This window comes from Merops nubicus, unplaced genomic scaffold (assembly GCF_000691845.1).
Source record: "Merops nubicus isolate BGI_N331 unplaced genomic scaffold, ASM69184v1 scaffold20581, whole genome shotgun sequence".
NCBI classification, from domain to species: domain Eukaryota; kingdom Metazoa; phylum Chordata; class Aves; order Coraciiformes; family Meropidae; genus Merops; species Merops nubicus.
Window position 1 is genome coordinate 1 of NW_008589251.1, and position 10,851 is coordinate 10,851.

General features: G+C 43.6%; 1 protein-coding gene across 1 annotated transcript in view; it reads left to right on the forward strand.

Annotated features, from left to right (window-relative positions):
- Positions 1-8: 8 nt before the first annotated feature.
- LOC103781822 (protein Shroom2-like) overlaps positions 9-10,851 on the forward strand; it is a gene marked incomplete at its 5' end in the record, with an annotated part of 14,625 nt that continues 3,782 nt past the window's right edge. Inside the window, 4 exons of the mRNA XM_008949545.1 lie at positions 9-739; positions 4,400-4,951; positions 5,861-6,041; positions 10,581-10,849. Of these exons, the coding sequence (XP_008947793.1) occupies positions 9-739; positions 4,400-4,951; positions 5,861-6,041; positions 10,581-10,849 (1,733 nt within the window). The remainder of the gene's footprint in view (positions 740-4,399; positions 4,952-5,860; positions 6,042-10,580; positions 10,850-10,851) is intronic.

The following is a 10,851-nucleotide window of genomic DNA, read 5'->3' on the forward strand; positions in this document are numbered from 1 at the left end:
TCTCTAGGCAAGCGGACACAGGGGCCCTGAGGGAAAACCCACGGGAGCAGCAGGATCAGCTGGACCCGTATTCAGGCCACAAGTGGAGGCCGCCTGTCAGACCTCTGCACGCGCGCGAGCCTGTGGTTCCGCCTCACGAGAGCCGCGGGAGGTCCGGGACGTTGCCCAGCGACTATCGGTACTCCCAGGAGAACGTGAACGAGAGGAGCAAGGACCGCAGCCTGCCTCAGCTGCCCTGCTCAGAGACCTTCGAGGAGAACCGCTCCTGCCTGGCCAGTGGCATAGAGCCAGCGCCGCCGAACAAGAAGCGTGGACCTGCTCCTCAGAGGCCACCACCGCCTAAAAGAGATAAGTACCGGCGACCGGACAATTGTGCGCCCTTGCTCCGCACCTCTGCTGAATCTCTGCTGGCAGCACCCGGCCGGCCCTTTCCGTCCTCATCCCCCAGCTCCGCTGAAGTGTTGGCCAGTCACTCCTCTCTCTGTCAGAGTCCTGCAGCTTTCAATGGAAAACTGAAGAGTGCTAACCTACAGCAGCTCCAGCAAGTGTCATCCACGGAGAATGTTTGTCAGCACTTAGAAGAAAAAACGCACCTTAGGTCTGAGTCTGTATTGTCTTCCAAGCATCGGTATCTTCAAAAACCTGGCATGGAGACATCAAGGTCCCCTTCTCCTCAGTTTGCACCACAGAAGCTCACTGATAAACCTCCTGTGTCCTTACAGGATGAGAACCCAGCCAGGTACTAGGTGTAACTGCTCTTCTATTTTATTAACACTCCTTTTTGATGAATGTTTGTTTACTGAAAGCACATTGTACATGTTCATTAAGCGTAAGCCATTGCAGCGTGTCCTAGAGAGACCTAAGACTTGTGTGAAATTCCAGTTGGTACCATTAAAGTCCTTCAAGTGCTCTGTGCTTTCTTTTAATTGACTGATGCTGCTCAGGTGTTACAGCTGGTAGTTAGTAGGAAATGAAAGGGTTGGATTCAAATAGATTTTCCACCATAAGTGTGGGTGAAATCAGAAGATTCTCTGTTGTCATTTCCCCTGCTCAAGTCTGTATATCAATATGAATTGGTGTAGGGACAAAGCAGATGTGGGAAGGGAGGCTGTATCTTTTGTGAGAACATCTGTTTTGAAAGTGCACACAACAAGGTACACTGCCAAATCATGACTGTTGTCACGTTGCTTTTATGATGAAACGTGGTGCTCCAGGTAGTCTGCAGAGGGGTCTGCAACAGTGTTTGTCTTGGGCTGGGATGAAGATTGAGCAGGAAAGTGTCAGTCCTAGATAAACTCAGAATTAGACAAGCAACTGAAATTAATTGATTGCTGTGTCTGTCATAGGCTGCTAACATCATAAAAGGTTATCTCCCACAAGAAAACAAACTCTTCCAGGAAGCTCAGGAATCTTAGTTTTCATAAATCCTTCAGCACTGTAATTCCTGGTTAAAGAATGAAAACAAATCCTCCAAGCCAAATGAATGTAGAGGTGGCTTCTCTGAGCAAAAATATTTTGGAATAGCCTTTCTTTTCTGTAATGGAAACGGTTGAATAGACTCAATCATGCTGTTTTCCAGTGTGCCTTATGATATAGCAAACAGGAATTGCTGTTTTTCCTAGACATGCTTTGATGGTTTCCACTTATAACCAGCAGAAAAAAATGACATTTCATCCTGCCGTGTTTTTAACATGAAGTAATAACACAGTTTACTATGGAAAGTGCAACGTGTCACGTGAACCCTAGTGTCTGTGTACCAAGGCAGATGACAGTCATGACTTCCTTCATGTATTGCTCTATGAGTAGATATTAGGGATGCATAGAAAACTAATTGTATTTGTCCTTCCTTTTTACCAAGCTTTAGTGTTTAACTGAGCAGTGAGGCGTGCCTCTGATTACTTGCCCATATCTGAATGATAACACACCCTGGAAAGTTTTTGTTAACATTCAAAATTCTTAATCATGGACAGCTCTTACTTGTGCACAATGTGCTATCCTCAGTTAATTTGACATTACTCAATAGAACAGCTATGGCAAGAAAGGAAAGACATGGGTTATACCTCTGCTCCTTCTGTATGGTATGTTCTATGTGATAGTTACTTCATATAAGTAAAATAGGTCAAATAGCCTTATCTTAATATGCAGTTAATTAGATTTGGCTTATTACTTCAGTTGGCTCCTTGTATATGTGCTTTTGGACATGCCAGTTTGCATGCCATGGGTGGTTATAATGGTGTCAGCACATAGCTGCTTACTTTTCTTTAAGAAAGGTGTCTTCCTGAGCAACAGGATAAACTGAGTGAGCGTGCAGGGTCTCCCACAGCATTTTAGGCAGAACTTTGTAGTGTGGGGAAATACTGATGCTATGCAGAACCCAGCTATTTCCAAAGAAGACTGTTCAGCAATAGTACAGATTTAAAAAGTGCATCAGTAGGTCTCCAATAAACATACACTGAGGTCAAGGAGTGACTGGGCTCGTGGTCGGAGTAAAGCTTCATAATGGCCACAGAGTTGCTCCAAATCAAAGTTCCATGCCACAGTTCCACAAATGGAAAGCCTTCAGAAATCAAGAGGACAGGAGCTGCAGAAACTGAATTGCTGAAGCACCTGATGTTGAACTGTCTGGCTGAAACCAGTTGACTTGATGATGCCTTAAGTATCTGGAAAATCTTACTAGCCCGAGAGGAATGTACTTACTGTCGCAAAACAGATGCTGGGCATTTTAGGTAAGGGATTGCAGTCAGCTCACTTCTTCCAGTTGTCCCCCACACGCTTAGGCGTGCATCTGGTATTTTCCCCAAATTGAAAAATGTGTTGTTCTTCACAGTCTGGTGAAGTCCAAAAGGTGTGGGCTTTATTTAAAAACAAACAAAAGATAGGGTTGGGGCAGTGGCAGGCCTCTGCCCAGCTCCACGGCAGCCAGGAGAGAGCTCAGGTCTGCAGGCAGGGAGCTGGGGCTCAGCAGCAGCCACAGGAACAAGCCCTTCAAAATGACAGTCACCTTGAATGAAAACACCCTGACTGAATGGGAGTCGGGGAGGCTCAGCATGGGCTGGAAGACCTGCCCCAGAAGTTGGATTGGTATGCCAAGGCATGTCTGCAGAGCCCTTGAGGGAAGCAAATACCTTCTGGGAGGCTCAGCATACATTCAGAAGCAAATACACCTTTAAAATATAAAATACAACTTCCAGAAAATGTGAAGTCAAACAGATTTTGCTATTCCTTATGAAAGAAAAGCACAGCACAATAAAGTAGAAGTTTATTTTTAAGGAAAGTGACACACCCACACTTAGAGGAAAAGAGCTGTAGTATGTCCTGCTCATTTATCCGAAAGGCAGCAAGCTACCCAGCCAGATGAAACCAGATATTTTAGCTAGTAGGCAATGTTCCTTTACTTGCTGTAGGGCTTCCAAACCCACATTATGACAATAATTTTAAACTTTCTGCAAACTCAAAACCACTGAACTAGACTTCAGTTTCATATATGGTTTACATAGAGTGCAGATGTTTCAGTAATGTTATTTAACATGTTATTGTCCAATATAAAAATAAAAGTTAGCCTCCTCTTTAAATAGTTTGCTTTACTGAATGTCCAAGGTGGCCCTTCGCGCTATGCAGTACAGAAATTTTGCTATAAGCTTCCCTTAAAAGGAATGTCTAGAATTGTGCGTTACCCTCTTCAGTGGCTGGTTTTTCTTCTTGAAGTGTAGGGCTTAAAGCTCTGCTGGGATCTATGTATTAAACTTCTATATTGTGTGAAATTTTACCAATACGGCTGATTTTTTTAAAGTCATGTAATTAAGTTTTGAATAATTTCCAGGTTTTCCATGTGTCATTATTTGTTATTCTCGTAGCCCAGCAAAGGCCTAGCCTGCAGGATGCTTCCATCTGCTCTGTTGTCTCTTCCCTTGGAAGAGCTGGGAATTGACATGAAGCATCACAAATTCCCCAGGCAGCTAAGCTGCCTGTCAGGCCAAAAGCTGAGGCCACTGATGGATCTGTGTGAGGCAATGAGGCTGAGCTCGAGGCGTGTTTCTCCTCTGGAAGTGCATTAACAAAAGGGTTAAAAGACAGTTCAGCATCACTGTCTCAAATCTGGGGCCTGGCTGCTGAGATTGGGCCCTGACAGTCATAGAAACAAATAGAAGCCCTGTACCGTGAGTAATTGTGTATGGCTGATGTTAGGATTACTAAAAAATGAACTAACGCTGTTTAAAGTATGTGGGCAGAAGATAAAACATGTAGATTTGGGCTGTGAGATACACTGCGAGGAATATTCCGTTCCCTAGATCTCTTATCTACCTTTTTTTTGTGCTGGGGCTTCCCCGCAGATTTGCAGGTGAGGACTGAGATGTAGGGTTCTTCCCCTTTCTAAAGGTGAATTTTCCTTATTTTCCAGAATTGAAAGAGTTATCGACAACAATACTACAGTGAAAATGGTTCCCATCAAGATAGTTCATTCCGAGAGCAACGCAGAGAAGGAGAGTCGGCAAAGTCTTGTCAGTACTATGGAGCCTCCTGCTTTACCCAGTGGCTTGGAAAAGGACCAAATTAAAACACTCAGCACTTCTGAGCAGTCCTATTCACGATTCTGTGCTTACACCAGGCAAGGTGTAGAGCCAGAGCCAGAAGCCAGAACCAAACCAGCTGATCCTCAACCATCTGAAGAACCTGGCAGCAACTTGAAGGACAGCAATGCTGCCACACCAACAGTCAGCTATGTAAAGGCCAAAGAGAAGACCCTCGAAGACTGGAAGTCAGAGGAGCTAGCCAGAGAGATTGTGGGAAGAGATAAATCTCTAGCAGACATACTAGATCCTAATGTGAAAATAAAAACAACAATGGATCTGATGGTTGGTATATTCCCTAAAGATGAACACCTCCTAGAGGAAGCTCAGCAACGTAGGAAGCTCCTGCCAAAAGTTCCTTCTCCAAAAATTTCAGAGGAGAAGTGAGTATTACTTTCTGTAGGCCAGTGGTTCCGTGTAAGCTGCTGTCCAAACTGGGTCAGTTTTCCTAGGGGGCTGAAGGTGAGGATCTTCCTGCTGTTGAGGTTTGGGGCTTTTCTAAGGCTTTTCCATTAGAACACCTGTCAAGCATAATTCTGCTAGGGACACCATTAATGACAGAAAAAGAACAATGTTGTACATTACGAAATGTTTCCCGAGACCTAGTTGAAAACTATTTGTGTGAAAACTTAAGGAATAATTCACCTCTCCTATTTCATAGTGATTAGGTATTTTACCAAGATCATCTGGTCTGGTAACTGGATAGAGAAGGCACATAGCCTTTTTAATGTGATGAAAATTTACAAAGGTAAACTTGAAGCAGGCATGAGGCATTTCCTGGAAACGAATGAGAACAAAGTAAGAAAATATTTAAATTCCATCTATTTTAATGTTCTGTGGGTCTTCTGTTTACTCGATATGAGTTATCAAGTGAAATTGTAGCCTTCTTGACAAGCTCATGTGTAATTCTGTAGTAAAAAATATAAATGCTTACATTGCAGTGTCCCGTATTTGGCAGTGTGGGAGGATACTCTCTATGACACCAAGGTGTTGCACTACTTAGTAAAATGTAACTTTACGTTTTGTTTCCAGCTGAGGTATCTTAGGTCCATTTGAAACATTGTAATGGTGAAAGGTCTTCTGCATTACTTCAGGTTTAGCTTTCGGTGGGCATGTGCCGAGTTCATACAAGTTATCTTCATAGCCAGTATTTATTTATCCTATTTATACAGGTACTGGCTTGCTGTTGAATCCCCTTATTGCCTGGTGAAATGATAGCTCTAAAAGAATGTCCTTTCTTTTCAGTGGTTAGCATGTCAAGGAAGTTAATGAAAGTTTTGACTTTTTACCAGGAAAGAGGAGCAGAACACACCATCTGCCATCTCCCTGACAACCAATTCTACTTACTACAGCACATCTGCACCGAAGGCAGAGCTGCTGATTAAAATGAAGGACATGCAGGAGCAGCAGCAACAGCAGCAGAGCGAGGATGATTCTGAAGACGAGCTGGATCATGACCTGTCAGAAAAGAAGGTAAACACATTTCTGGAAGTGTAATAGGAGGTTCTCAGTTGTGGGCATTTCATTAACTGTGAACTTGCTAGATACAACCTCTTTAAATAAAAAGCCTTCTAGATGTACAGAATCACTTGGAAAATCAGGCTGGATTTGTTGTGGGGGGTGGTGTAGGTGGGAGAGTGGTGTGTGTTAAGTGTCCAACTGTGAATTTAGGAACTTCATATTAGGTGCTTTTTGCAGGTTGATGCACATTTTGGGAGGTCCCGAGGGGAGATGTTTTGAGATTCTAGTGTTTCTCTCACTTGCTATGTACAAAGAAGCAGTAGCACTCATGTATCCCAGTGTTACTGGTGGTGGTTGTAGCTGCTCCATATTTCTGAAATTTGGGTTCAGGATTTGGGTTTAACATGAGGAGGAACAGAGCCCTGCCCACCACCACCCCTGCCCAATTTTTTTTTTTTTTTTTTTTTTCCCCATGAGCAATAAACCACTTTGCCTTCTCCTGCCTCCTAAATTAATAACAGTAATGGTGGGAGGAAGCTTGTGAGCTTGGTGGATTCAGTGGGAGTTACTCATCACAAGGGGACAGCCTTCTTCACTTGTGTTCATCCCTATCTTTTAGTGTTTTGTTTCTGATCTAAGGTCAACATAATCCCCTTGGTATTCAGATGATGCTATAACGACATTCTGTGGTTTGAGCAAGTGTTGTCCTACGTTAAAATCATTGCAATCATCTCATTAGTGATTTGACATAAAATATTTTAATCATAGCTCCTGGTACAGATAAGCTGGAGGAAATGGTCTGTTCCATCAGTTGAAGAGATGCAGTTTAACTCTGTTTCCTTAAGCCAGTAACGCAGCAGTGTGCAAACCATTTCTGTTACAGTCAGCTCTCTGCTTAATCATCAGCTGCCAGGGCAGGGGGCATTGAGTAGTCCAGTCCCAAGCAAAGGTCTTGGAATTAAACATTAGGAATATGTATTTGGTATGAATGAGAGATCCCCTGGGAGATCCCAGCTCTGGTTCAGTGCGGGAGCGGGTGTGCTGCATTTGAGGGGCCCGTGGTGTTTCCTGTGAGCACCCTGGTTTTCATCCAGCTCGCCAAGCGTCCCTTGGCCCCCACGGGTCGGTGCGGCGAGCGCTGCTGCCGGGGGCGGGGGTCACCCTCTCGCCAGGCTCAACTGCTGAGGCAGATGAAGGATTTCACTCCATTTGGGATCATTTGGTTTCATCTGGTGCTGTTCACCATGCTTGCTAGAATTAGTTTTCTTCTCATGAATATGGAGTGTGTTTATGGAGATGCATTAAAATGAAACCTTTCTGATTTTCCCAACAAACTCAGTACTCGGAAGTTTATAAGCAAAAGTGCTATTTGTGTTGGTGTCTGTTAAAAGGAAAATCGTGGTTCACCCTTCTACATGCACCTCCCTCCACTTCCCAGCCCCAGTTAATACCACTGATCATATGAGATAGGAAGCATTTAATGAAGAGCTTCTAGCCGAGCTCCCCAGCTTCTTCTCTGAGTGTACATACTGTCGTAGCCACGCAGGCGTTGCTGCTTACTTCTCTCCCTGCTCCTCCACATGCAGTAGGGTGTGAGCACTCACTTCAGTGGGCTTTCATCTTGCATCTTGTCAGAAAACGTATAAAACTCCTGGTAAGTGGGTCAAGGCATCTTTATAAAACAACCAGAATGTAGAATAGTACACTTTATGACTTCAGTTATTTTAGAGGTGGTGTATGCCCAGAACCTGTTCCTTGGTCCCAAGAAATCAGTCAGTTCTGTTCTGAGACACCATAATCACAGTCCACTGGGTAATGATTGTACTGCTTGTCATCCTCTGATCTGCAAACCAGAAATATGGTGTGCTTTTTTTTTTCTTTTAAAATAAATACAGGAATTTCATATAGTGTTGTTATTTAATTTTTTTATTTGGGTTGATGCCACTATTTTCAGCTATCAGGAATAGAATGTATGTTTCTCATGTGCTGAGTTTTATGTAGTTTTAACACAATTACAAAATATTGAACAGATGTAGATGTTACAAGAGTGTTGCTTGCTTTGTTGATTTTTTTTTTTTTTTTTTTTTAGCAAAACCTGTGTGTGGCTGAGTAGAAATTGCCCCCTTTGCCTCTAGGAAAATTTCAGCAGCTCCTGAAGAGTGTAAAAATAATGGAAATATACCAAATTTCATCTGCTTTTAAGCCTGAATTTCATGTGAAATGGGGTGGTGAGCAGAGTAATTTCTGTAAATCATGCCAAGGAGTGAGCCCACCTGAGCAGCACTCTGTTGAGCTACGTTCTGTGTTGCTAGTCAGATCTCCACAAATTACTGGGAAAGGGTGAAATTTTCTTGTTGTCTTGTTTACTGGTACAGAATTCATAGCTATAAATTATTCATCTGCTGGTTTCAAGATGTAAATTGGAGCTTTTCTGGCTCAGTCGATAATGAACATAATGCAGGTTTTCTGCTGGTTAGCAAAAGCAAGTAGTGAGCTCACAGTTGCTGCATCCAAAGGCTACTGCATCTGAATAGGAAGCAGTCGGTGATCATCATTGAATTCCTAATAGATATCACAGTTTGAAAGGCTCTTGTGGCCTTCTCAGCTGTAAAACTGGTCCTTTACAGGCTAGCTCCAGCTACTTGGGGACATCTAAATAGGATGCTACTGGGGAGGTGGCTTTTTTTTCTTCTTTTTTAAGAAGGAAACTTTGAGCGAGCTGATCTGGATTGTTGGACCAGACTGGCAAATGCTGAGCACACGTATAGCTTTTTTGTTTTCCTGAGAGAAAGCTGCAGCACAGCTGCGGAAGTGAAAAACCTGAGCCAGTACCACAGACCTCCCCAGCGTCCCGTTGCGTTTCGGATGGTGAAACGGCAGCGTTGTGCACGTGCGTGTCACCCGAGGGGAATGAGAGCAGGGCACTGTGACCTACATAATCCAAATCAAACTGCATTCCCATTGAGAGAAGGGGGGAAAAAATCAAATCCTGCAGATTAATCAGTCAGTAAAGCAGGCATCTGTAGAACTGCTTACTACCTTAATCTTGTGGGCACCCAGACTAACAGATAACCCAAATCCAGATTAACCTGGTCTGAGTATATTAAATCAAAAAAGAGAAAACCCAGCCAGATAATCCCTGTGTTGAATTTCTCTACTTTGAAAAAGGCTGCTAAATTTTCAGGGTGTAGTTGCTCTCTGTTAAGACGGCAGCCTTGGGTTTCGAGGGTACTTTTGTTCCCAAAATAAATCGGCAATGACTGTTCAGTGGCATCCGAGAGCATAGCTGCTATCAGTGTGTTTCTCTGTAATCGTGAAGGCTTGTAATCAAATTTGCATTAAGGAAGCACAGTTCCTAAGGAATGTCGTGAGTAATGTTTTTTAAAAAATAATAAATTTGAAGCGGTACTGTGCAATAATGTCTGTTTTAAAGGATGTCATTTTCATTTAGAAATTGCACGGAGATGCATGTTCAGAGAACACTTTGGAAATTTTTCCTACCTGAAATTAGGTGCATACCAGATAGACATCTACATTGAAATGAATGAGGCACTTTTAGGGTGTGATTCATGTCCTGTTAGAGTGGATGACTAGCTGAACTGACTTCCACCCTTTGTGCACAAGCACAAGTCAAAGGACTTGCAAGAAGCAGGACCTCTTGCCCAAACTCAGGGAGGAGGTTGGGCAGCACGCACAGGGCACTGAGGAAGGAGCCCTAAGGTTCTCAGCCTGGCTCTGCTGCTGATGCACCACCCAACATGCTTTTTCTATGTCAGGGCAGGTGCATCCCAGACCATGGGCATTTGTACAAAAAAAACCCCGACAAGCTGTGGGTGAGGTGAGGTGTTCACCTGGCCTGGAACAGTGACAGACAGAGGTGCTTGCTCACTCCTTCGGCAGAGCTGCTTTGCGTGGGGCTGCGTCGTGTGATACAGAAGCAGATTTTGTTCCCTCTTCTGTGCCACGGGGATTATGATTTCCCCATGGAAGTGTTGTAAGGCACTGTTCACGCTAAGATTTTCTGAGAATGGAAGGGCTGCTATTGGAGGGATTGCTAATATTATGCAAAAAGGGAGAAAAAGCTAGAGCGTGCCCTAGTTTTAACTGCATCATTTGGCAAATACAGGATTGTTTTCCTGGTACTGTTTATATTCCTAAGTGTAGCTCTTCAGAAGGGTATTATGGGCCTGGTATTTAGGGAGACAGGGTTGTGCTGTACTTTATGCTGTTCCACAGCAGGCTTTGAAGCTGTTCAAAGAAGCAGCAGGAGTGCTTGCTACAGGGGTGGAAGTCCTTCATCTTTTGCCACAGAGGTAAATGGCTTTAACACAGGTCTCAAGCTGAGCATCATAGACCTACATCCTGAGTCTTTGGATCCACAGGTATAGACCTTAGACATATACTTAGACATGTATTTATTTGTAGTGCACTCATTGTCAAAGCCACATGGGAGTTTCAGTGTATTAAAATGCTAGATTTTTGATGTGACTTTGAGAAGTGGAGAAGAATGCAGTAGTGCTAACAAATTCTCATCCCCTTTGTTTTCCACAGCAAGAACTCATTGACAGCATAAGTAGGAAGCTGCAAGTGCTGAGGGAAGCACGGGAGACACTTCTGGAAGACATCCAAGCAAACAACATACTGGGGGAGGAAGTGGAGGCCATTGTGAAAGACGTCTGCAAACCAAATGAGTTTGACAAATTCAAGATGTTTATCGGTGACCTTGACAAAGTGGTCAACCTCCTCCTGTCACTGTCAGGTCGTCTGGCCCGGGTGGAAAACGCCCTTAATAACCTGGATGAAAATACCTCTCCGGAAGAGC